The sequence below is a fragment of the Calidris pugnax genome, unplaced genomic scaffold (assembly GCF_001431845.1).
Source record: "Calidris pugnax isolate Ruff unplaced genomic scaffold, ASM143184v1 scaffold11, whole genome shotgun sequence".
NCBI classification, from domain to species: Eukaryota; Metazoa; Chordata; class Aves; order Charadriiformes; family Scolopacidae; genus Calidris; species Calidris pugnax.
In genome coordinates, this window is record NW_015090803.1 from 11,996,015 (window position 1) to 12,022,459 (window position 26,445).

At 39.7% G+C, this 26,445-nt stretch overlaps 2 protein-coding genes across 3 annotated transcripts in view; both read right to left on the reverse strand.

The window, feature by feature from the left end:
- The window catches only part of NUPL2 (nucleoporin like 2), a 7,577-nt gene extending 6,608 nt beyond the window's left edge, over positions 1-969 (reverse strand). The window contains exon 1 of the mRNA XM_014937638.1: positions 931-969. Coding sequence (XP_014793124.1) covers positions 931-969 — 39 coding nt within the window. The remainder of the gene's footprint in view (positions 1-930) is intronic.
- Positions 697-26,103, reverse strand: KLHL7 (kelch like family member 7). 2 transcript variants are annotated; one of them, XM_014937761.1, is made up of 11 exons: positions 25,784-26,103; positions 21,791-21,893; positions 20,761-20,854; positions 19,480-19,604; positions 17,483-17,658; positions 14,622-14,796; positions 13,591-13,733; positions 8,098-8,338; positions 5,002-5,203; positions 4,533-4,630; positions 697-2,887 (listed from the first exon to the last, which is right to left on the reverse strand). In XM_014937761.1, the coding sequence occupies exons 1-11, from the start codon at positions 25,901-25,903 to the stop codon at positions 2,604-2,606; spliced, it is 1,761 nt and encodes a 586-aa protein (XP_014793247.1). In that variant the 5' UTR covers positions 25,904-26,103; the 3' UTR covers positions 697-2,603. The 2 variants fall into 2 exon arrangements, with proteins under 2 accessions (XP_014793247.1, XP_014793248.1); XM_014937762.1 differs by lacking the exon at positions 25,784-26,103 and having other exon boundaries at positions 20,761-20,877; positions 21,791-21,881.
- Positions 26,104-26,445: the final 342 nt, after the last annotated feature.

Below are 26,445 nucleotides of genomic sequence, written 5' to 3' on the forward strand. Positions count from 1 at the left end.
GGCCCAACGGCCGCCGCTGAGGGCAGAGCTGTCCGCCGACCGGGCTGTGTCACCACACGCAGCGACAGACGGCAGGGCCTGCCAGACGACAGGGAAGCGTCGCCTTCAGTTCAGGTACTGAAGGGGGGCAGACGGCGAAGTAAAAGTCGAGTTAAAAAACCCAGACTACGAGGCGTACACAAACACCGTGAGCACCGTCAAGAAGACATAGCGGGGTTTGAGGAGCTGTGTACAGTCCCGCCACTGAGAAAGCCACGCCAAGAAGATGGCTCACACTTTGTGACATGCTACACTTCGTTGCATTTATGAAGTTTTTTCAGTAGCTTAACAAAAGAATTACTAACCCCTTGAAAATAAAGGTAGAAGGTGGCAGTTCACAATTTTAAAGGCAGATTAAAAAAAACCAAACAACCCACCAACCTGAAGAAGTGCACAGCTCAATTCAGTTTTTACAGCATCTTAGAACTGATGATCGGAGACAACAATGACACGGTACTTTGTGGCTCAGAAAAAGGGAAAAGCAAGGGGGAACAGGGTAAAAAAAAAAAAAGTTTGGTGGCATTCACTTACTACTGAATAAAGAACTAAGTGGCAGGACCACTATTAAGCCCTGTAGTGCATCTACCATTTTCTGTACACACGGAGTCGTTAGGATGCAGAAGAAAACCAGGACAAAGTCTACAAAGAAGCACTGACTTTGAAAACTGCAATTTATACTACTTAGGAGAACTTGGAAGATCTTCAGAAATAAAACAGACTCAAAATCCACACCACCAGCAATGCATAAGGTACAGGTAGGCAAGCACCAGCTTTTTAAGTTGATAGTCTCATAGAAACAGATCTGAAAAAATTAGCAAGTTAGAAGGGAGGTGACAAAGTTAGGATGAAGATATTAATAAACCGGCATGGGAGCAGGACAGACAGACATACATCATTTGTGTAGTCTTCCAGAAGTTGGAGGATGTACATGGTATTGACACCAATAGCTTAACAAGCTGAACTTCTACACTGGAAGAAGTTTACTATCATGTTGGCTGGAAATATTTACAGAACTATATGCTTACAAACCAGAAATTAATAACCATGTGCAACTTTAGAAGACTTCTATAAAGTATCTTTAATGACTTGGTTCATGCGATTTTAAAAACAGTCATTTTCAAGAATAAAATCAATACATTTGTTGTATTGACTTTGCTTTCCCATTCCTATTCCCATCTTTGCTAATGGTTTGGCATCCACAGTATGTACAGTCTGATGCCTGGGAAGATATATTGAAAATTAATCCCAAGTTTCCAACTTGCTAATTATAGTGCATAATTATTTTGGACTTCCCCCACCATTCCCCTACCTCAGTTTAGTTAAAAAAAAAAGTCTCTGTGAAAGCTCCCCAAAATGCCAAAGATGTCAATAGCAAAGTATTTCTTTAATCTCTATATATGGCCTGTCTAACTTTAAAAATTGATATGCAGTCATGCAAATGATGGAAGAAAAGTCACTGGAAGAGGGCAGCTATCACAATCTAGAGAGCTGTATAGCCTACCCCCATTCACCATGGGAATCTTTATTACACTGCTGTCCTTGGTCTTTTCCTGAGGAAAAATCTTCATTGCATCCCAGTAAGATTTCTGCAGGTAGGTATAAATGAGAAAATTTTTTGCCCATATTTCTCATGACCCAAGCTGCATTTACTCACCTTTATTAAATGAGCAATCTCTGCAACTGAGCTCAGTAAAGTGTCATTTAACCAGTGTCCTGGTTTCAGCTGAGAGAATTAACTTTCTTCCTAGTAGCTGCAGTGTTTGAATTTAGTACGAGAATAATGTTGGTAACACATATTGGTTTAGTTTTGGCTAAGTAATGCTTACATTAAGTCAAGGACTTTTTCAGCTTCCCACAGAAGCTGAGAAGGAGCATAGACAGGACAAGCTGGCCAAAGGAATGTTCCAGATGTCATGCTCAGTATAGAAACAGGGGTTTGGGGCGGGGGGGAAGAAATCCACGACTGCTGCTCAGGACAGGCTGGGCAATTGATCGTTGGGTGGTGAGCAATGGTATTGCATCACTTATTCTGTATATTCTATTACCACTATTACTATTTTCTCTTCCGTTACTGTTCTATGAAACTGTTTTTGTTTCAGCTCACAAGGTTTTTTTCTCCTTTTTCTCTCTCTTCTCCCTAGCCTACTCAGGGGTGGGCGTGGGGTGGGGGAGTGAACGGCTGCATGGTCCTAGTTGCCAGCTGGTGTTAAACCACAACAACCAGAAATGTTATCTTCATCAAATGCTTTAAGTTCTTTCAAATAACTGGATTGGGTCTATTTTTGACAAGGCCACACACAGAGTCCTTTTAAAGGAAGATGCCATATGATCTCAGCTAGGTAAGCGGATTCTCAAAGCACATCCCCATCTCTTAAAACAGACAAGAAAATGGGCATGACAAAAATCCATGTTGTACAATGTGCTGTATATACAAACTTGAAAGACTGCATCTCAGTTTTTTGTGTTACTCAGTTTAACAAGATCCAGTAAAACATGGAAGCAAAGCACCAATAGCCATCTTTCCCCAAGTCCTTGAAGAACGTCTCAGCATCTCCTACAGGTCTTCAGGTCTCTAAAGTTTCTTCATTTGCCCCACAAGTGTCTACAACACAGATTAAACAACTTGTCACTGGGAAAGCACGGACTTTGGAGTTGGCTATCCACTTGTCTGTTTCAGTATTATACTCAAGAATGTGCCCTAATCGACCAACACCCTGAAAACCAGCCAGGACATAGACTATAGATCCCACAGCAGCACACTTCACTGTTACACCTTTCCATGGCATTGGAGACACCATCTTCCATTCATTCATCTTGATATCGTAATATTCTACATTATCAAGGCCACCTACAAAGCAATGAAACAGATAACTGCTTATTACATTATACCGTATGGACTGAACTAGAGCATACAAATCCTTCCTTAAAATTACTTTTGTTTTCAAGGTTTAGATTAAAACATAAACCCTGGAGTAAAAATAAAAACCACTTGAAAAAAGGCTACAGATTTCTAAACTAGTAGTTTACCCTTTTATAAATGCAGAAATAGAGAAAAGTAAACAGGATACTGAAGAGTGACATGTATTGTAAAAAATTTCACATTTCACGCTTTCTACAGATTCTAACATGTTACTTCATGAATGAAGAACTACCAATGCTGAATTTCTTACAGACTTGTGACTAAACCACAGGAATCCACCTGAAATTCCCCTATAGCAAGGGCATTATTCTAGAGGGGTCACCAGTACCTTTACTTAAATTGGTAATTTACTGATAGAGGATGTCTCTCTTCATTATAATTATTGAAATCATTGAAGTTTAAACGCCTAAGTCCCTTTGCAAAGGACCAAGGGAATCGAAAGTTATTAGAGAAAAGTAGATTTTGTGACTTAAGATTGCCCTTTTTTAGGAAATAGGCTAGTAATTATATTTCACAGTATCTACAAACACCGTTATCCCTATTTAACCATTGTAATATGAGTCACGGAATTTTCACTTCCAGTCCTAAATTATTAGACCTGAGAGACTAAGAAACCTTTATATAATGTTAAGAGGTACAAATATTTCACCCCAGCCATAACTTTTCCCCATTATATTACAACAAGAACAATTAATAAATCAGGCTACAGAATATGAACAGCAAAATAATACTTTAGCTTATTAGTTCAATAGTACACACTTCTAAAATGAGCATTCAGTGAATATACTAATATTTGGCAAAATAGCAGCTCTGGCTGTAACTGATTGGTAAAATGTTTGTGCAAAAATGCATCTACTGACGTGTTTGCATCAGAAATGCTGGAAGAGTTTTAGTAGCTAATTAAAATAAAAGCTATATTCTAAAATAGCAATACTCTGAAATAAAATATTCCAATTACCATAAATAGTGATTAATAAACCTGATAGCTCAGAATTTTCCATTTTGAAGAGCACTTCAGAAACCCTATATAATTAAAATTAAATTCTCCTGGAAAATAAACTACCATTATTATTCTAGTTTTAAAGACAAGGGGACAGGAAGATCATAAGTTACCTGCCCATGACAATAAGTCATATCTCAAAACTAGGGCAGTCAAAAAAGTTCTCTCTTTGACCACTTTAAAATAGCTGACTAGCTTTAAGCCTTTAGACTGAAGTTCCTAAAACAGTGGCTACATCTTTACCTGTCTCAAACGAATGCTAAAAATCTCTCAAATTACATAAAGACTAATTAAAAAACCCTTTTCTCTGATGACTGGTTTAGCCGTATTAACTACTGCAGAACTAGGCTACAGTATGGGTGCATATCTGAATTCAACAGCACTGTCATTAGTAAGAGTTTGAAAAAATCAGATACAGTGAAGTAGCGAGGTGAACAATGGTGTGATGACAACAACAGGACATGCTTTATGGTACTGCTTAAAGTTTTTCAGCTGAACAGAGCAAAATGAATTCTCTGCAAAAGAAAAAAGGCCCCCAGGAAAACAACTAGAGAATTAATAGAATTAAAGTACCTAAGCCATTCTGTCCACCCACAGCGAATATTTTGTCCTTCACAAACACCAGTCCATGATTCTTCCTGGCTTCAATCATTGGACATAGCTCCGTCCATCTGAGGAAAAAGAAAACCAAACAAAACAGGAAAGCTCACTGTTGAGTTCACAGAAAATAAGTATAAAATATGTAAATAAAACCGAGCATTAGGAAAATTAAATACCACAGAATGGCAGGGGTTGGAACGGACCTTCAGAGATCATCTAGTCCAACTCCCCTGCCAAAGCAGGTCTGCAAATATGGAAATATGGAAGAAAGCTACTTAAAACTGCCCATTAAGTAAAACTACAAATAACTGATTTATTACTGCCTAATTGAGTAAAATTCCTTACCACATACAATTCTTCCTACTCATCCATACTTCTGTTATTTACAGAGTGAGCAAAGCCACAAGTGACCAAAAATAATCAGAATGGGTACAATTCTTACGTTTCAGTGGCTGGATCATAAACTTCACAGGAATTTAGGACTCTTCCAGAAACGTTGTTTCCCAAGCTCCCTCCACATACGTAAATGAGACCATTTGCCTCTACCATTCCATGGCTGCAGCGCTGGGTCAGCATGCTGGGCTTGGTGTGCCAGCTCTCTGTTCTCGTGTCATAGCATTCAAATAAATATAGTGCAGAATTTCCTTTAAAAAAAATAGAAACCCACCAAAGTGGCGTTAATTTTTATGATTGCCTTTCAAGAGAAGAGTCTAGCAGTAATTATCAAATTGATGCTTTGTACGTTAGCTGAAAACAGAAAGCTGCAGTAACCAACTTAAAACTTGGGACTATTCAGAAAGTATGTTCTTGTAACTCTTTTGAGTCTTTGTAAAATTGCTATTTGTGTTTAAAAACAAAAACAAATTATGAGGATTTTTTTTTTAGGGGGAACACTGAACAGAGATGTATATAAATTACTGATTATATTGTCATCATCTCATGCTATTCTCACTACTTGGAAATACATTGAACTTTCAGCTGTGAAGATGAAACCAGCTTTGTAAACTTAGTACAGATTCGTAAGTCTTTTTTTTCTGAGCAATGGGACTTGCCCAGGTCCCAGAATACTTGTTGCCTTTGGAATTGGATAGATTGACTATGTCATAACATACTCCTGAATTATTAGCAACCACAAGGCAGCTGCCCCTCGCCATTTTACTTTCTTCCTGAGGACTGGCAGATAACTTATTTTCTGGAAGTGCAAAGTCTGTGCACTCCTCCCTCAAGGGCCAGTAAAACTATTGCTGACATCAAAAGCAGTTTTTCTAATGAAGACAGATGGACAGACTTGTTTTCAGGCAACTAGCTGAACCACCAAAGCACAGAAGGCTGGATATGACACTCTCAGAAAAGAACCAGGATCCTCCCCTTTGTTTCAATAGATATATTCACCTCGAACAATTAAAAGTGCCTTCTTTTGTGCCTCTTTTTCCTTGCCTTCCACTTCTAAAAATTAAGTGTGTCTCACTAGCAGCACTCACTACCAGCTGGGGGTTTGAACCCTCAAAACAGCGCTGTGTTTCCAGACCCAAAATACAGGAGCAGACTTAAAAACTGCATTGTTTGTTTACTCCTACCATGTAATTCTCAATACCATGAAGAATTGTATAGAGTGGGACATATTTTTTCCTTGATGTAAATATACATCCTTATTGAAGCTGCAGAAATTCTCATCCATGGGAAATATAGCAGAACTGTCTTTAATATCTTTTTTTTTAAAAAAAAAAGGTAAAAGCTTCCATTTTTAGTATGCTGACAGTGCTAAGTATTTTTCCTGCACCTAAATATAGTGGAAGAATTTAGTATGTTTATCTTTCAAACTCTGCTAGCTATTGTGAATAAAACAGTATTCCCATCAATCCAAAAAGTGGATGTGAGCCCTGTTTATGTAAGGGACTAGCACAGTAATTTGTTTTCCAGACTCCTCAACTAATGTAAAAAGCATGCAATTTTAAGCTTTCTCTACAGCTAAACACATGGCAGCATTTTCACCAATTAATCGTTTCACACAATGGCCTGCTCCAAATTAGAAAATACTACATTCAGGATAGACAGACTTTTCCAAACAGTGTTCCCTGGATTCCAAAGACAAAAGTACAGGCAAAACAACCTCCATTATTAATTTTTAGCTTTTCTATTCTGTCTTCAATAGTATTTATGGATAGTAAAGCGAAACTGTGAAGTAACACGGGGGTAGATTTAAAAGAAAACTCTTAAATTAAAGTTTCCATTACAACTGTATTAACTAATTACAATGTATTAGAAGATAAAATGTACAATCAAAGCTTATATCATACTCCCTCAATGAACTGACATGTGGGAAACTTGGAAGCTTTACAAGATTTTGTGGCATTACAAGTTTCCCAATGCAGCCTTGGTTAAGCCCATTTCAAGTAACGGGAAAGGTGCTATTTCCCATTTACTACGGTAGGTGGCGGCCAGGAGCCGTCTGACCTGCTGCTACATCAGAGCTCAGCATTTCAGGAGTCAGGTAACATTACCTAGATGTCACAACTTCCCATTAAGTGACTTATCAATGTTAAGCACGGATTAGGACCTTTTTTCCCTCTGCTCACCTCCCTCTGCAGCAAGGCAGAACTCAAAAGGATCTACTAGAAAATTCGTCCTTGGCTCTAAGATTTGAGGATTTTTTTGCTGCTTTGCTTTTTGTTTTTCTTTTTTTTTTTTTTCCCCTACAACACAGGCTTTTTTAAAGCTTTATATATTTTATGGATATAGTGTACCTACATTCCCACTTTGGGTTTGCTTCTGATGTACTGGATTTAGAAAAAAAAATTTAAATGTTGGTATAACATATAGCATAACTCACCCATGAGGTTTCTTGGTAAGAGAAAAAAAACCCATAACAATGGTTTTAATTTTTTTTACTCTAAGGAATAATAACATCTAAAGAAAGTAGTATTTCTCTATCTATTGAAGCAAGCCAACAGAATGACAAACAGAAGATAACTTTTGTCATTTGACAGGAAAAATGGACAAATTCCTTTACAGAGGCAGGATTTCACCACCAAAAGCAGTAGTTTCAAAAGCTTTTTTTCCCCACCCTTGTTTTTTTTTTTCCCCTTAAAAAAACCAAACAACTCATTAGGCCCAACATACATTGTATACAAGTAATACCATTGTCAAAATGCAGCTATTCTGGCCATACATCACAGAAAATTTTAAACCACGGTGAGTTGTGTGGATTTAGAAGCAAACCAAGAGCAGAGTGGGACTCCCAAAAGATATTTGCTTATCCCTAGTAACTACAACTCTTAAGAGCTGTAGTGTACTTTATGCTATAGTTAATGTAAATATTAATCATTTCAATCAGTGAAACCATTTTAAAAATGCAACAGAAATAGATTGTTGGATTGTGGGGAGGATAAAATCCTAAATACGTGAAAATAAAATCATTAGGTTAACATGGCAACGTGCAGTTTCTTTTCAACAGTCATGCAAAAACAGAAAAAATTCCAGGTATCTTTGTTTGTGCTTTTTTTTTTTCGGTTTGTTTTAAAGATTTTTAGTGTCTTACCCACTTCTGAACCACCAGATGTATAAATTTTGCCCTCAGCAGCACAGGCTGCAAGGCTATCTCGAGGTGTTGGAGGTCCTAGCTTGGAATACCAGCTATCCTTCACCACATTGTAGCAGTCCATTCGCTTTATAGGGAAGAGCTGGGAACCACCCAAAATATAAACTACGTTGTCCCAGAAGACACAAGCTGCATCCCTGCGCTTTTCAAAGGGACATCGGATGTCTGTCCAGCTGTAATCCTGCATTACAAAGAACAAGTAATGTCTAATAGATTATAACACTTACCTGCACAGCGAGTGTTTTTCAAACAGAGCTTTTCAGAGAGATTTAGATATGGTCAGTTTTAAAGTTCCTTTTCAAAACAAACATGAATACTGTTTATTGAAGAATATTCCTCAGGCGTACTCTTGAAAAATTCTCTTAGACACAGACATAGTTAGCTGCAACGAACCATGACATTATGAATTTCTGTTTCCTTATCCTCTGTGTGCACCCAGGATAGCTTCCCTGAAAAACAGATTATTTCCCTCCCGCCCCCAGCAGAATTGACCTCCTGTTGCTACCATGTAAGGAACAATGCATATGATCAATAAAGTAGGATTGCACTTTCTTTTATAGGAATGAAAAAAAGACATCTTACATATAGTAACACAGTCTTTCTAAAAAAAAAAATATAATACAGAATGTACCAAACAAAGGTGATGGAAAAAGGAGAAGATAATATCCAAATTGACAAGCAACTCAGTTAAAAAGCTCCGATACATACTTTATTACCATGACAACTAGAAGCTTATTTACAGAATTTACAAAACACAAATGATCTATAGCTATCCACAGTTGATAGCATGAGAAATAGGGAAATGCTCCATCACAAATACTGGCAAGTCATGTTGCCTAGTAACTGATTTTGCACGGATTGGCAAAATCAGCAAGTATCAGGTATGGGCAGTAACACTACCCAAAGCCTTAAGAACACCAAACTCAGCAACTGATGGCAGACCAGGATAGCATACAGCACAAGAAACACTTCTGGAGTAATAGCATCTCACATATTCCATGAGCACAGCTTGCATCCTATACTGAACAGGAAAGTACAGGCCCTTAACTGTTATCTGTGCTACCTCAGGATGGTCTAGCTCAACCTGCTGAATGACCTTCATCGTAATGGTTCACACAAGACGTTACATCATTACATTTTCTTAGCAAGGACATACTTCAAACACCTTGGTCAATGAGGAAGAACAGCGACTCCTACATGGGGGTTCAAAGAAAGAGAGGCAGAGCATGTTATAGTCCAAAACATCTTACAATCTTTTCTTGTAGCATCCCCCATATCAAGAAGAGCTGGCAGGTGCATGTGGCCCTTTATGGTGAGAAACAGGTCCTCGGGCATCCTAGAAAGGAAAGCCATACTACAGCATGGCAAAATAAATAGCTGCATAAATCTTAAGAAAATGTCTCAGTGCACTGCGCAAGATCAACATATTTCCTAGCTCAGACTTCTGGCACTTTTACAAAAAAATCCTGTTGTTTCCCTTTACTGTTATAAAGGGCTGTGATCCGACCCACTTTACAGCTTCAGTTCATAGCTACTATTTAATCCACACCTTTATCAAATGAAAAGCCATAACCTGAGCATACTCAGCAGGAGGCAATTATGATCATTCTTTTGTAATGCTCTTCAGTGTGTCTGCACCACATAGAATTGATTCCAATTTATACATTTTACACATTTAATAATTATGCATAGGAGTTACTTTATGCCAGTCAAGATCCACACAGCCCCGGGCAGTGGCAAGCCTCATTTTTGGGGGGCTCAGTAGGGAAAAAAAAAGACCAAGATAGGTATATGGTGACACTTCCCCTGCTGATCTTTGTTTTCAACAAATTGTGATGCAGGACACCAGAGGCAGAAGCTATACCTTGGTATTTAATACTTTTGAAAGGCTTTCTTCTCTTTCATGAATATATTTAATCACTTATTAAAACTATGTGAACCCCTAGCAGCCATAAGACCCTGTGACAAGAATGGCACATGTAATTATGGGCCATGTGAAAAAGTACCTCCTTCTGTTTAAGACTTTTCCCTCGTTTTCAGTTGGTATCTCCTCTTCCAAGTTTATCAGGGAAAACAGCAGACATGCCTAACATGGACAACCTCCCCACGAATAGCTTATTGATTACAGCTCTGAATCCTCATAAAAGGTATGCTGGTTCCCTTAATCACCAAGAAACAGCGTTGCCAGGCATCTATTACTTTTTACTTGCCATTGCTGGATTTTGCACTGTTAAAAAAAATACTTCCAGCCATTTCTGGTCACCAGAAACAGAAATCTCAAAAGAATAAGCACATAGCTGCCTCAAATTCCCATAAAGTCCTATATACATTTTTACCAAGAATTCATAAAACAAAAAGTATTTTATTTCCAACTTGGGAAAAAAAAAAGAAGCAGCTTTTAAAAAAATATTCTGTAGAAAATTCAACAAGAAAATGCTTCCCACCACCATTAATAGGACATCTAGGATTTCTAGTAGTATTCTGAAAACAAACATCTCTACTGAAAATAGGGCCAGATTGCTCCACAAGTTTTATGCCCGTCTGCATCTGTCCTGTTGCATCATTTTTTCTTTCTTGATGAAGTACATGCATCAATAGAAATATCAGTTACAGTGCAAAGACAACAAATATAGACAAAGTAATACTGCTAACAGTCTCAACAAATAACACACAGTATCCAATCCATTCTTATTTTAAGAACCCTTTTTGACAACAAGAAAATAAAAGATCAACATTAGAGATTAATTTTGCGTGCAAAGCAATCAGTGAAAATAAAGTTTTTTGCACTAGCTTTATCGTGTTAGAATTATTAAAATTTGTATCATTTACAACTGAGAAAGTATTTTCAGGAAAAGTGTAACCTTGGCTTTGAACAGTTTCTTTAGCTGACATATAAGAATTTAATTATTAAATTTAATTAAAATCACAAGTGAAAGACTTCACAATCAGTTCAGAATATGAACTGATCCATCAGTTCACAAACAAAATTTCAATTCTTTCCCAAGGTCCTAACCTTGCAGAAGTACACACAACCTTGATTCTCTGTTCTGTGATACTTCATGATCTTTTGATGAGACTAATTAAAGCGAGTTAAACGCGATATAGCCTTTGCAGCATTGGAGCCTTACATCCCACGTTTATTTTGCATGCATTTGATGCTAATTCAACAGGGGTTCTGGATCCTTGGTTTGTTGCATTTAAGAAGCTACTGTCACAGGTAATTAAAGATCAAACTCAGATACTCAAGCAAAACATCCAGAAAAGGACCTTTAAATAGCTTAGAGTTGAAGTGAAGTAAGTGAAAGCTATTCAACAAGACATGACAGGCTAGCTAAGAATATCCAAGAAAGCACATAAGCACTAGGAAAAACATTCAAGGAAGACATGCTTGTTAGAATCATGATCTCCATTACCCACTTATTTTCTTTTCCTTCCCTGCCCTCCCCACCCCCCCAGTCCCACATGCAAGGCCATAAAACTCGATCAAGAGGCAGTTCTGCAAAATTTCTTCCAAACTCAGTTCTTTTTTGTTGTTACACCTGGACAAATAGTCTATGAAAAAATTAAGCTATAGTATCCTATGCTTTATGTAGACTTATACAGATACAACTTTTTGTCCACAGAACAGCTTTCTTTGTAACATTATAGTTTAGGTCTGACTGAAGATCACTTAACTTCAATTGTAAGTCTTTGAGTTGCTTCCACTCAGCATGCACTGAGATTACTATTTTTCAAACAAGATTAAGTTTTCAGAAAATACATGGTGACAACTAGGGGGTTCATATTAGTTTATAAAGAGTGATGAAGCAACAACGCCCATCTTTTGAATTCTGACCACAATTGATGTTAAGTTAAATTTCTTAAGTGTCTATCAGTTACCTTGGTAAAGAGACCACATGCACACTATGCTGATACAACCATTGCCAATTAATAACTGGTACAATAAGTCTCAAATCTAGTTTCCATCCTGCCTAAAATTAGCTTTGTTCCAAGATAAGTAACTGGAGATTAAGAGAAAGAAACTTTGATCTCATTTCCTTCTAATAAAAGAAAGGTCGGAGCATAGTGGGTGAATTACAACTTGTTAAAATGCCAAAACCAAGTATCTGTTTGAAAAGGATGAATGCCTTGATCAAAGGCTTCCCCAACTCAGACCTTGGAAAGGAGAGAATTATCTGCTCTGTTCCCCTCACCTCCCCACCCCGAGTTGGGGTACTGCTTATATTACTTAAGAATGCATACGAAGAAAAAAGGTGCCCATTATTTAGGAATTTGGAATTCCCATTAAAATTACATATTAAATGTCTCTCAAACTAAGTCAGCAAAGCTGGTAGGTTTTTTTTTTTCCCCAGACTTGAGCAGTGCTCAAAGAAGGTGGCTTTAATTTTATCTTACATAAGGGAATATGATTGATGAGTTCAAAACACATCCCAAGGGATCACTCATTCTGAATTTGATTTGACAGGGCTCACATTGTGTGTTGTCTGTGTGAACTTGATAGTCAAAAGTGTTTGAAATTATAACAAGCATTTAATATGCTGAGTTAGAACAATCAGAACTTCTGCAACAAAATATTACATATATGTGATCTCATAACTTAGAGAGCCCTGATATTTACATAGCAACTTTTTTCTGTATTACTGCACGTGCTTTCCTGGTGAAGGAGAGTATGACTAATCCTTCTGCATGCAGCCAATGTTTCTAGACCATCTAGTCTGCATAGCTGAAATATACACCATTCCTGTGGCTTGATTTTATTAAGGAAACACAGAAACAAGTTTCAGGCAAAGCTTGCTTGCTCTAAATGGGCGATCTCTAAGGTTTTTGCTGTAGAAACTGATTCTCTTCAATTTATGTAATACTTGGCTACCAATTTTTCTCCTTACATTCTCTTAAGAACACACAAAATTGTGAACCATTGAGATTTAAAGTGGTCATATATTTATAATAAATGCACTGAAAAACCACCTTGTAGTCTAGAACTGGGTTCTACACTAACATACGAGCCAATAATTTAACTTGTGCAAAACAGAAATTTGAGTTATTCTCTGAACACATACGTGCATGCACATGCATACAGACTTCCACATATTCCTAATTGCTTGATGTTTCGGTGACTTTTTATTTATTTCCAGCTGTGGGATGCACATACCAATCAATTCTCAACTCAGATGGATTTATCAGAACTCCATATCTAATACTGCCAATAATAAACACATTATCATTCTATTCAAAATGAAATACTACATCTAAGTACACAGTTTTGAAAATACCTGATTAGCCGTACTCTTCCAACTGTATACCCAAGAGGCAGGGAATACATCCTTCCTAATACCGTTTTGTAGATCATTATGCCTTAGTTAATATCATCAGCAAATAAAACATGCAAGATTACAAACAGTGAATCTTAATGCATTCTGAGGTAACGATTACCTTTGGATTAAAATATCTGCAGGACTGGGGCTGTGAGCCTCCAAACAAAGCAATGCGATAATCATGTTTTTTTCTTCTTGGCCGCGTACCTTCCACTAACTCTTCTCTGTCTTCTGGGGAAAGCAGATGGTATCGCATCCCACCTGGAAGGAAGACAACAACTCTTGCAGAACCAGTGTAGGTCATACATGGAAAGGAATGGTTCAGAGGCAGGGATTGGGGAAAGAAGGGAGGGAAAAGGGGGAAACCTAGTTTCTACATTACACCTATATATCTTTGATTTAAAAGAATGCACTGCAGCACATGAGGATGGGAGCATACATCCAGGTTTACACCCTATTTCAAGTTGCCTGCTCTGTGTGAAAACAAGACATGGATATGGACTCATGTTATACCAATTTATCAGCTTATTTAGCCAATATTAACAAGCAACTAAATTTGTTGCATTGAAACAGGCAAAAGGAAGCAAACCTTACATGATAAAATTTCACAAATGGTGTCTAAAAACAAAAGCAAAGCTTGTTCCCTATCTCATCTGCACCTTGAGAATGCAACTTGTCTGTAGGCTCAACAGTCAGTGTACCTTAGAGACAAAAATAGTACAACGTATGGTTAATATTATAATCTGCTTAGGGAAGATTTGTAATATTCAAAATGTTTACATACAATATTTCTTTTATTAATTTACATATGAACAATACTGAAGTTGCTAGTCTGTCCCAAAGGCACACTAACACTTCCAATTACCCTAACGACTCATTGACAAAATCTCCATTCCATTACTCATCATGGAGTTCGTGTTATTTGCTAGGAGGAAAGAAATGAAAGTCATACTCTGTTACATAAGATGGGTTTTATTTACGTGACAATCTGCTAATCCAACTTCAACTAAACACAGCATCCTAGAGGGAACAGTCAGATTAATTTGCTGTGAAAATGTCAGAGCATTTTAAAGCAAACAGTTTTCAAAAATTCCACAGCATTTTTTAATTATACAGAACATTAAAGATTTTAGCTAGAGGTCAACTTACTGATCACCATTTTAAGGCATTCTGGGTTATCCTGAATAAGTGGTTCAGCCTGAACTGTTTTACTTAAGAAGTTCTTTGATATAAGAGGAAACCGGACTTTAGCAAGAATATCAACCATGTACGGCTGGCGATTTGGCTCATCGTACTTCAGCCATCTGACTGCTGCATCGTAAACCTTTAACGAGAGAGAAGGAAAGAAAAGCATGAGGTGCATCACCAGACAATAGGACAAATAACAAAACCTTAATGCTCCAAACTGATTCTTCTGCCTGTTGGAGTTAACTGAGACTAACAGTTTAGTGAGTATCCATCACCATCTTCCAAAAAAACCAACAAACCAACAAAACCCAACAACAACCAACCACCCCAGAATAAAACAACCAAACACCAAAAAAGACAATGCTCAGACATTAAATAAAACAAACGCACATCCACAGAATAAAATCCATCTACAAAATTAAAAAACCCAAACGCAATACTACTTCTGCTATTTAGCCTTTTTTTTATCTTCTTTTTTTCTCCAAGTGGGAAGCATAAATCTGCAATTCACATCAATGCAGGTAACCCCTGTACCAGGTTGAGACTAATATGCTTCATGTCGCATGTTACAAACACAGGTAATACTTCCCCAGAAATGCTGACATAGCTTCTTCTTGATATAGTCTCCTGAGCTGACAAACTGCTTCTGTTACCAAACTTAGTGTCGAAGATCCAAATATATTGCTATTGTTGTGTCTTAGGAGACCATCTAATTTAAAGTTTTTAGCTGCAGACTGCTGTAAATTTACCATTCAGAGAACCTCCTCTCTATCTCCTCTTTACAGGAAAAGATAATGGGTTTTCTTACGGGGCAGGGAACAGGCAAGGTAATGAGGAAATCTGCTCTACTTATGATTGTCCTCTGGGTCAGGAAGGAATGAAATAAAAATCCAATATTAACTCCATACTAAGATAATTCAAGGCTCCTCTCAGACATAGCAAGCTTATCTACTATGTGCCACTTCAGAGTCAGCACTAACGTCCTTACATCTGATAACACAGTCAGTACCTACTCCCGTGGCTGAAACCAATCACAGTGACCAGCAGTGAGTGCCTGACTTATAATGTCAAAAGATATTTAATGGCAGAATTAGAGTTATTCAGAAGGACTGCTAAATCACCTCAGCTATAATCCTGCAAAATTACTAGTGAGCAAGGGACAGTAAAGAAAGAAAAAAAAATATTTAAAGCTCAGTGTCATCTGCTAAGAAAATTAAACAGCATGACTGCAACAGGGATATTGTACCCCTTCCTCAATACTTGCTAAACATAAATATGCTTTACAGCAATACAAAAGCTAGAGTGTAATGTATACTTTCTAGCAGTACTCCTGAGAAATACGATACCTTTAGCACCACTGGCAGACTTCTGCAGGTTCATCTGCACACTACCACTTTCCTAAAGGAATTTAAAGATGCCATGCTGCCTACACAAGATTTCTACCACTGCTGCCAAATTAAAGCATGCCATCCTGCCTTACCAATAGAACTTCAAGAATGTAAATTCTGAAGTGTCATTCTGGCTGCAGGCTAAACAACACTTCCAGCTTTGAGAACGTTACCATGACCTGAACCCTTCCTAGCACATGGCAAGAATGTTGAACTATGACATATTTATAACTCATATTTATACTTGTAACTACCCAACTATCATAGCCTAGTCACCTGATATTATCCCTCACTCTTAGTAATTCTTATTTTCATTGAAGCTTTTTACTGCAAGAGATACATTGAAGAAAATGCATTCATTCTATGAAAGCTAAGCTTTAGAGTCGGGAAAACATGCATTTCTACCTCAGTGGGTACATATACCATCTTGACTATGAGATCCCTCTGCTGCACTTCAAAAGGTATGAGTCAACTCATGATGACATACCCAAACTTAAATTACTTAGTTCAAGCACCAGAACAGCATAGCTAGAAAGGCAAGATTTCAGTATGGTTTCAATTGATTTAATTCAGAAGCTACGAGAAGGACCCAGCAGCTACGACCATCCTGCAGTCATCTCTTTGGGCTGCAGTGCAGCTGCACGTATACCCTTCCTGTTTTCCTGCAGTGGGGAAGAACAATCTAGCAAACAAGCATTCAGGGCTATGCTATAAGCTGAATCAAGCTTTCCAAACGGGACAGTTGTGAACATAATTTCTACCACAGGTTACAACTTTTGAGTGAAACTTCAGGCTCCTTTCAGCGACCTGAACTTTTTTTGTGTCCACTGCCTAAATAAGGGCCTTCCATTAACCCATCACTGTCAATGCATCTAGCTTTTGGTGTTTTGTTCATCTGGCTTCCAAATCCTTCAGTTCCCCGAGCTTCACATGTGTTTGCATACGTTTCCATCAGAAGGAACTCCTCTCTGAAATGGGCTGAGACCGTAACTCAGGTAGAGGCATGCAGCCACTGAGGTGCAGTTTCCTTACCACTTTGAAGTAGTTCACCTTCACCAACAGCACGTGAACTCCAACCTAGGAGCAACTGCTATAATGCATCAAACTTCGTTCAGCTCACCTACTGTGGAATCAGAAGCCCTACAGCTATCTCAATGAAGCTAACTGTTTCGCTTACTCCCTTTATGACTTCTTTCTTCCTAGTTTGCTGCAACAACACATAATAACCACCACACTTGAAATGTGGATATTCATTAATATTTGGTTTTGACCAAGCCAGGATGTATCTTTTATTCTATAATTTAGCAAGCACAATGTGCATCATATTCTGTAGGAACATCAGAATTAAATTACTTTAAACCAGTTCTTTATAAAAAAAAAAAAAAAAGACAGTGAAGTTCAATGCTCTTAGCTGGTATCAAACAGGGATCTCACCTGGTCTTCTGCTCTCACTGTCAATGTATCTTGGTTCAAGAGATGCGTCACACGCTTAACATCAAGCTGAAGAAACTCATCTGTCTTGTAAACTTCAGTGAAATGCTGATGGATAAAATCATCTGCAGTCGCTTTCAGTTCTGGACAGTCTAGGCATTCTGCTAAAACACTTATACCTATGAAGGAAAAATAATAAAAAAAACACACCTTCCAAACTTGAACTGCAATTACCTTTAATACATTAAAATAGAATAAAAGTACTGTCATTTCAGTGCTACTTGCAACCCCAATTTAATCCTTATTACCATGCTTTCTTTTTCTCTAAAATACATGCTGCCATAACTCATCTGCAACTCAGGACAAACTAAGATAAGTACAAGCTGCTGATCCCTATCCCTACTGAACTAATTGGAGAGTCAGACCTGCAAGCACTCGCTGCATTAACTATCGCTGCAGCATTATTTCCTCACTGCTTCTTTCCCCATTACGAAGCAGATGACTGTACCTTAACCAGGTTGAGCCACATCCCAATAACAAAGTCTAACAAGAACAGCTTGAGAAACTGGATCCAGGTTTTAGAACCTCCCCTGACCTGCTTGTGCAGCAGCAGTCACCAACCAAGCCAAATTTCCTTCAAGAGTCACAGTGAATTGGGACTTATCTGTACAGGTAGCACAGTCAGCTGCAGACCAACACAACAACAACAACAACGTCAAGGCAGTGCTGCTGCAAGGGCAGGTTGGTATAAAGCTATAAACAGCAACTGCTACTGAGAAGCACTGTTTTCAATCTTCCCATTAGAAACCAAGTAAGCACAGAGCTTTTCAGCAGCAGCTGTTGCTCATCATGCTAAGTCTTTCTCCTCCTCCTATGGGGGAGATGGCAAGTGGGGTAGAAGCAACACACCAGCCTCTGGGCTGCAATTGGCCTGAGCTGCACTAAGTAGTGAAATGCAAACTAGAAAGATAAAATCCAAGTGTATGACCTCCTGACAAAACGTCAAGAGATTCAGAATAAGCCACAGTTTCTTTCAATAGACTTTTTTAAAAATAAATTGTGGACTTGCCTATGAGTCTGCACGGAACACATTTCAACTTGTAAACAATGCCTTGAGGAAAAATTTGATTTTATCTTTGTCTCCCTTTTTGCTATAAATTAGCAATAAAGTATGCAAGTGTTAGAGACCATAATTTATTTTCTAGTTAATAAAAACCACAGAGTAGGGAATATGACAAGCATAAGTGGCATTTTCCTTAGAAAGTAATGTCTTTCTTCCAGCAGTTGTTTCAGAGCCCCAGCTGAACTGCACCAAAGCATCAGTTGAATCACTGTAATTCAGACACCCTGCAAAATATTTCTATTGATATTATAAATATTTATACTGTGATTGAGATGTTACTAGGAAAACTACATGACAAACATCAATACGAAACCTTATAAACAATTTTATCTTTAATATCTGGTTAAATTAAGTGCACCAAATCTGAAGCATGAAAAAGCATTTAGTTCTATTTGTTGTTTACCTTTTCTGTAACACTGAGTTTGCGTTAGGGCTACAGGACATATTTAATATCAAATCTTCCCAAATGACATTCATGGATTTCAGTCAAAATGAAGAGCAACCAAAAGCAAAATATGCTAAATTTATGCTTTTCACACTTTTAGAAGACATGCTACTTTTGTAGAAATCACAACTCTGTCAAATTCTGTCCCCAAGAACAGTAACAGCTGAGGTTCTGTTTAAGAACCTCAAGAAGCTCCAGGGTGCTGCCAAGCTGGGGTGAGACCTAGCACAGTCAGTGGACCTCAATACTGGCAAGACATCTGCAAGATCATTTTGTCTATGGCAAGGGACAACAGTTCAGATTCACAGTAAAATTATTTTTATGTGCCTGGATTAAGCCAAGTTATTATTGTCTTTTAGATAATACTACCTATTTTTCAGGAACAGCAAAGTTAAAAAATAAACAGTAAATTTAAGTCTGCATTTCTCTTACCAAGACAATTGGAAGCATCAACTTGTTCTTTTAAAAAGTCCACACACATTTTTTTCACAGGTTCGATTTGGTATTGGTTTGCTGCATCTAGTAAAGACTGGACATTATTGCTGTTAACTGAGATTCTGCAAAACAGAAGGTGTAAAATTAGCATCACTAAAATTACCTAGTTTGATGTTGTAAAAAAACCCAACTTACACCAATTCACATAAATGGCAAAATTACTTCTTTGCCATTTGCCCAAGAATCTTTCACACACAGTCTAAAAACACAACTTCCCTTCTTTCCAAATTGCTTTCATTTGCTCTACTGAGGAAGGGCAAAGAGTAAATAATCCTGGATTGTGAAGAATAAGCGTGTAAGACAGGCCCTCTGCAGGGGCCTGCTATGGCTTTGGCTTGTGTGATTCGCCATTTTCACAAAGCAGAGAATGAACAGAACCTTTGTTCTGACACACTCCCACTCCCAATCAGGCATCAGCAAAAATCTGTCTAAACTTATTGTCAAGACAGCTCTGGCTGATTTGCCCAGAGTGCACAGGCAGAACAACCAATTTGGCAGCGCTTCAAGAGAAGGTACAGAGCCCCCAGACAAGGGCATCAGGGAAGGCAACCATATGGCTGGGGTGCTGACACCATCTCTCACCACTGATGGAGCATGCAACAAGATTCCTCTCAAAGAAAGGAGAAAGCCTTCCTAAGGAGAGTTAATCCCGTTAGTACAAAGATGAAAGCCCTGCCATCCATGGGTCATGACAGCTGGTTAAAAAGTACTGTTTACAATCCTAGTCACTTGCAGAAAGCTGGGTTTAAAAAAAATAATAAAAAGAACACATAGACAACCTGAGAAAGGAGGAAAATGCTGTTCACAGAATAGTTACCACCCTGCCCATCCTGAGATGAAGGTGTAACTCCTGGAAATGGTTCTGTGCGATAGCCACCATGGCCATAAAAAGAAACCCTACTGATATCTATAAGGGCCTGAATTTCAGAACAATGGGAAATACCATTTGATTCCAACAGTGAAGTCAAGAGCTTGAAGTGCTCTGAATTGCTTTCTGGAGACAGCTACCACTCTCTTTAGCCTGTCGGGCTTCCAACTGATTAAATAAAAAGGAAAAGGGAAGAAGGATGGAAGGTCTAGTCACATCAGGCTTTAAACAAAGTAAATAGTTGTAATGGTAACAAAACTGATGAATCATAAAAGCATTATTTTAAGATTTTGTCATGTACAATTGGCAGACTTCCTAGAAAAAGTGTCAGCTTTAAATAACAAAACTACCTTGCAGTATAAGCAAACTCCACAAGCTGTTCAATAATGTCAGGTTCTGCATCTTTTAGCTCCACTTCAAAGGACTTTGATTCAAGCATATTTGCTGCAAACAGATTAAGAGACAAACTACATCAATAAGCCACTCTAGTTATTGTACGTTTTGCAAACAGGAGAAAAATAAAATGATTACACAAAATGGGGAACCTGCGAAAAACCGCACGCAGTTGATTGCTGTTTTCCCAGGATTACTAATGCGAGTCAGGAAAGAAAGGAGGCAGCGGGACAAACACTGTAACTGGGGTGTGTGTGTGCTTGTATTACGTACATTATGATAAACTGTGTTAAATAGAAAAGGTCACAGATGCTGTTGGCTGCAGCACAGACTGCCAAGCCAGCATTACCAAAACCAGGGAGCACACGCTGCGCTGTCAAAAGCTATTCCCACCTTCAAACCGATAACAACAGAGACAGCTCCGAGCTCCCCACAGCCACACACAGCGCTGTAACGGTGCCCACGGACCAAGCCAACCACTGGAAGTCACTTATTTTACTTCTACTCAACCTTAAATTGTGTTTCATAGCACAGTGATTTCATAATTCATGGGCAAGGCACACAAAAGTAAGATAGATACGACATAATTGAATCTGCAAAGATAGCATAAATGCAAGAGCACTTACACTTCCAAAATCCTGTTTTCTAAGTGCCTAATGGTGGGAAGCAACTCAGCCATTTCTGTCATGAGAGTAAGAACTCCCAATTTCATGTTAAGGGAGGGAGACCAACTCTAATACAGTATATGGGCCCCAATTAATAAAACAGCTTAAATATGAAGTAACACTTGATGAAAAGAGAGCTAAAGGGAAAATGAAGGGAAGGTGAACATAAGGAGATGAATGTAAGGAGGACACAAAATGAGGAAATCTTCACATACTTATCCCTGAAATTAATCACTTTCATAAAATAAACAGCTTGTCAGCCACAAGTCTAACAGGATGTCATCACAAAAGCTTATAATCAATCGATTTTGAAGAGACTTACTAGTAAACATCAAGTTAAAAAAGTGACTGGCTGAAGCAAGCACAACACGGTGAGCTGGGATCTTTCTTTCTTGAACCATAAGAATCACATCACATAGAGTTTTCTAAATCAGAGAAAAAACAGACAAACAGAAAACCAGAAAGATCAATATTTTCAAAAATTTTTCAACAATATATCTTTAAAAACAGCTTATGGAACTTCATTGCTTTTCTTATTCCACACAACTCAGGAGTGTTATGTAATAAAAAGATTTTCTGGAAGTCAAAGTTAAGTTCAGTAACCTAGAGAACTAGCAAGTTTACCCATGAACTTGTACCTTAAGGATGGTCACAAATAACATGCAAACTCTGATTAAAGTTTTTCCTGTGGCGTTTACATCAGCCTCCAACAACATAGACTCTGCAGCATCCAGCAGAGGCTGTACTTACATTACACCCTTTTCATCCATCAGTGGCTCTTTTCCACTCAGCTGCTCACCTTCAAAAAGCTCATAGGAACCTCATATCTGAAGATGGCCATCATATTGCCCAACCGGAATGAAAGTGATGAATAAGTTCAAGGCATTCAATGGAACATTTTTAAGAAAATGTGTCCCAAAAATGCCACTTCCATGGAAAGGTTTCACTGATTACATCTGATGACCAACTAACTAGTTTCCAGACATAAAAAAAATAAAAAATATTTCTTACTTGTTTGCTTACAACTAAACAAACAAATTGTTGCTCTAACTGCTTATATTTGTATACAAGCAGTTAGTTTCTCCCCTACATGTGAACTGTCATGCACTGGAAGGAGAAAGGAAAGTGACAATACTGAAAAAAGTTGTCAGGAGACATGAGAGGAAAGTAAAGGATTGGGGTAAAAATACAAAATTTGAATAGATTCTCAAATGGCATCTTTTCTAAGAACACACTGACCGAAATAAATGGCAGCTCATTATACAGCTCATTATAACATTCTCTTTATTAAGAAAGAGAAACTGAGCAGCACTGGTTCCTAAAAACAGGAATTGATTTTTGGCTATTACCTTAATAATAGAAACACCTACCTACACCCGCCCCAATACTAACCCCAGAAAAGAGCATTTCTCCTGTGGGAAATCTACACTTCCTTAGAACAGCGTTTTCCACATTATCATCTAGGGCACACCTAACAGGGATGATAGTCCATATATGCAGCCCCTTCAAATAAATCTGTGGCTTAGATTCTTGAAGGAAAGGACACTCAGAAGCATGCGCTGGACAAAGTAACTCGTTTTTTTTTTAAAAAGTTTTAATTAGAAGTTAGATGGGGGCTGACATACAGCTTGCCTTATATATCTGTAACTTTAAACCATTTAGGATTGAAACAACAAAATAAGAGAACTTTCATTACAGATTTCAGAGGAAATCTTTTATAGCTAAAATTCCTAGCACATCTGGTTCAAAACAAACATCAGAAACTAGCAGTACAAGATACCATAAAATCCTGTGGCCGAGCTTTGCTGAGACTTGCAACTGTCACTTGAACTCCACGCTGCATTTCTAACATACATGTAGTGCCTTAGCTCAGCATTTGAAGCACCCCAGATACTTTAAGGCCTCTCTGGGTGCGGGAAGAAATATCTGTCAACCAAAACTGACCATCAATTACATTTCTTTCCTTGGGATGTTTCTGGATGGGACTGTTCCACTTCAACTAATGTTCTTCTGAGGATTTCTGTGCTTCTTTCCAAAAGGACCCACTGGTGTCTCTGAGTCACCTCAATGAGGCAACAGGTGACTGGTGTTACGCCAACCAAAAGACACACCCAAGCATGAGGTTGCATCAGGGCACTTCATCTTCCAAATAACAGGTTCAGCAACACCTCGCAACACTGTCCCAGCTTCGTTCTTAATTACTTCACTCAGGCTGATCTCCACTCAGCAGCAAAGTTGCAACAAAGGATTTATACAGATGCTGTCAAATAGCTCTGTACAACTCACAGGGACATGGGCCATCTCATGTTGGAGAGGAGCAAGGAGTCCTCCACGCACTAAACATACTTGTCCCCAACATGTTACCAGTACCAAGTGCAGGTTATGTCCATAGTCTTTACTCTAAGCTCCCACACTCATGGAGGCTGCCTTTACATCCCAGTTAACACAAAAAGCAGCCTCTTTAAAATTAGCTGTACTTGCCAACCGACCCATTTTCCTACGGCATTAAACTCATGCAGATAAATAGCTACTGCTCCACATGCATGTGGCTGTTTCCATCACAGGAAATTTTTAACTCATGTTATATTTAGGTTTTATAACCACAGCATAGTTCCTGGCTTTGCAAAATACAAGAAGAAAGAGCTGCCTATAAATCATCTTAAACTAGCACAACTAATCAGCTGAACTAGTACATTTTCCTCTGGCTCCTCCAGACTTCCTAATTTTATCCTATATAATCACACCTCCTCCTGCCCCCTCCCAGTAATACTTAACCTTCTCTTACAAACAACTCCTAAAAGAAGCATAAGTGTCATGAGCTATGCAATAATTTCTGGAGCAGCCAAGCACTGGGTGGGATAAGCGAAGCCACCCAGATTAGAAGTGGTTAGAGGTTTCCAGGAACTTCTGATAGCAGCAAAATTCGGAAGTGTACCTCTCTAGGTATAACAGATTTTGACATTTGAATCGGAGGTACACACAGGTTTCACAGCACTTAATCCTGGTCCTCTCCCTCCCTGTTCAGAGTAACTCGTCACTAGGTGAGAGCTGGCACTCCACTCTACTGAAAGATGAGGTTCTAACACAGAACAACAACGTGGTGCCACATTCTGGAGCAGTGACACAGCAAAGCACTGCCATTTCCCTGTGCTGGGGGCTACACAGACACCTAAGGGGAGGGCAATATTTCCTCTACCTACTTACAAATAGATGCCAGATCCTCTTGTCAACCGCAACAGGGGTATGAGCTAAACAGCCACGAACTCAGCTACACCTTGGAATGCGTTCAGCCAAGTGGAACAGAAACAAACCCTACATCAAAAAAGTAGATCATTGGCTTTAAGGTCTCAACTCCACTACCTGAAGTCATTGAAACCAATTTGCTTTTTCATAGCCAGGAGCTTAGCTACATGAAATGGTTGATGGAGACACCACGACTGTGTGTTAGCAAGAGAGGAACAGGGCTGAAGTGCTGGAGAAAAGCAGAATCAATGCTCCAATAACACTTGTGAAGCACAGACCCAGACCGGCAATGAACCCAGTGTTAAAAGCTGGACTGAGCCTTTGGCAAGACTAATGGTGGGAGACAAGCAGCTGTACCCTAGAAGATAAAACACAGGACAGTGCCAAGTACGAAGCCCCCACGTGTTCCTGACCAGCTGGCTTCAGAGGCAGCTTTAACTCTGGCTCCACATCACTGTTTTTGAATGAACCATAGTACCACAACCAAGCCAGCTCTTCCTCCGAAGAGGAAGGTTCCTTCATATGTAAGGAGTTACACAGATTATTTTTCTGCTCTTGAACCAGCAGTTTAATCAGCATTTCTTTCAGTTTGCACAGCTCAGCTGAAATATACTCGTGTGATTATAATTCTGGTTATGGCAAACAGAAGTGTCATCTTTAATAACCATCAGACTATTGATCTAAGAAGCTGGTCAGCCCCGAAGGTCCAGATTTGTGAAGATGAGGCCACCAGCCCCCTGTAGCACCACTGGCTTCTTCACGAGACGGCCAGAGTCTCTCGGTAGGAAGCAAAAGAAACGTGACCGGTGGAACCAAACCTCGGCTGCAGCCACCCCCCTCCTCCCGCTGCGGCACCACCGTGGGGCGGGATGCCGCTCACGGGGGCGGACGGTCCGTTCCTCGGGAGAGGAGCTCCCGGTTAAAAAGCCTCATCCCCGTCCCCATCTTTTAGCTCCCGCGGAGTCTCCGTTGGCAAAGGGCCCCGCCAACGCTCCAACCGGAGCAACTGGGCCACCAGCCCCGGCTGAGCCCCTGCCCCACCGCAGGCCGGGGCAGCGGGGACCGCCCGTACCTGCTTGCGCATGGTGTTCATCACCCCCATGAAGCTCGCCAGCAGCTTCGCCTCCTCGCGGGCGGCCAGCTTCTTCTCCGTCTTCTTCTTGCTGCTCTTCTCCGACCCGGGGGCGGCCATGCTCCCTCACCGGCGGGCCCGCCACCCCCGCCGGGACGAACGCCACGCCCGCCAGCTGCCGGTTCAGTAACCACCGCTTCCCAACGCCCGGCACCGGGCGAGCAGAGGGGCCGGCGAGGCCCGCCCCAGCCGCACGGCACAGCCCGCACCAACTCTCCCGGCGGCGGCGGAAGCGGCCTCGGGGCGCCAGGGGTGGGCGGGGCCAGGCGCGCTGACGCCATCGGCCGGCGCGTCCCCCCCAGCGCGGGGTGAACAAAGGGCGGAGGGGCTTGGGCGCGTCACGTGACGAGCGGCGCGGTGCGCGTGCGCATGGTGCAGCCTGGCCTGGTTTTGGGGGATTACTGTGGGTTTGGGTGCGTTTCGAGGGCCTGGGGCTGGGACACGTCCGTGTCTGATCGGCCCCCTGTACTGGGCACTGGTGAAGCCCCACCTCGAGTGCTGTGTCCCGTTCTGGACCCCTCACCACAAAAAAGACATTGAGGGGCTGTAGCAGCTCCAGAGAAGGGGAACAGAGCTGGTGAGGGGTCTGGAGAACAAGTCTT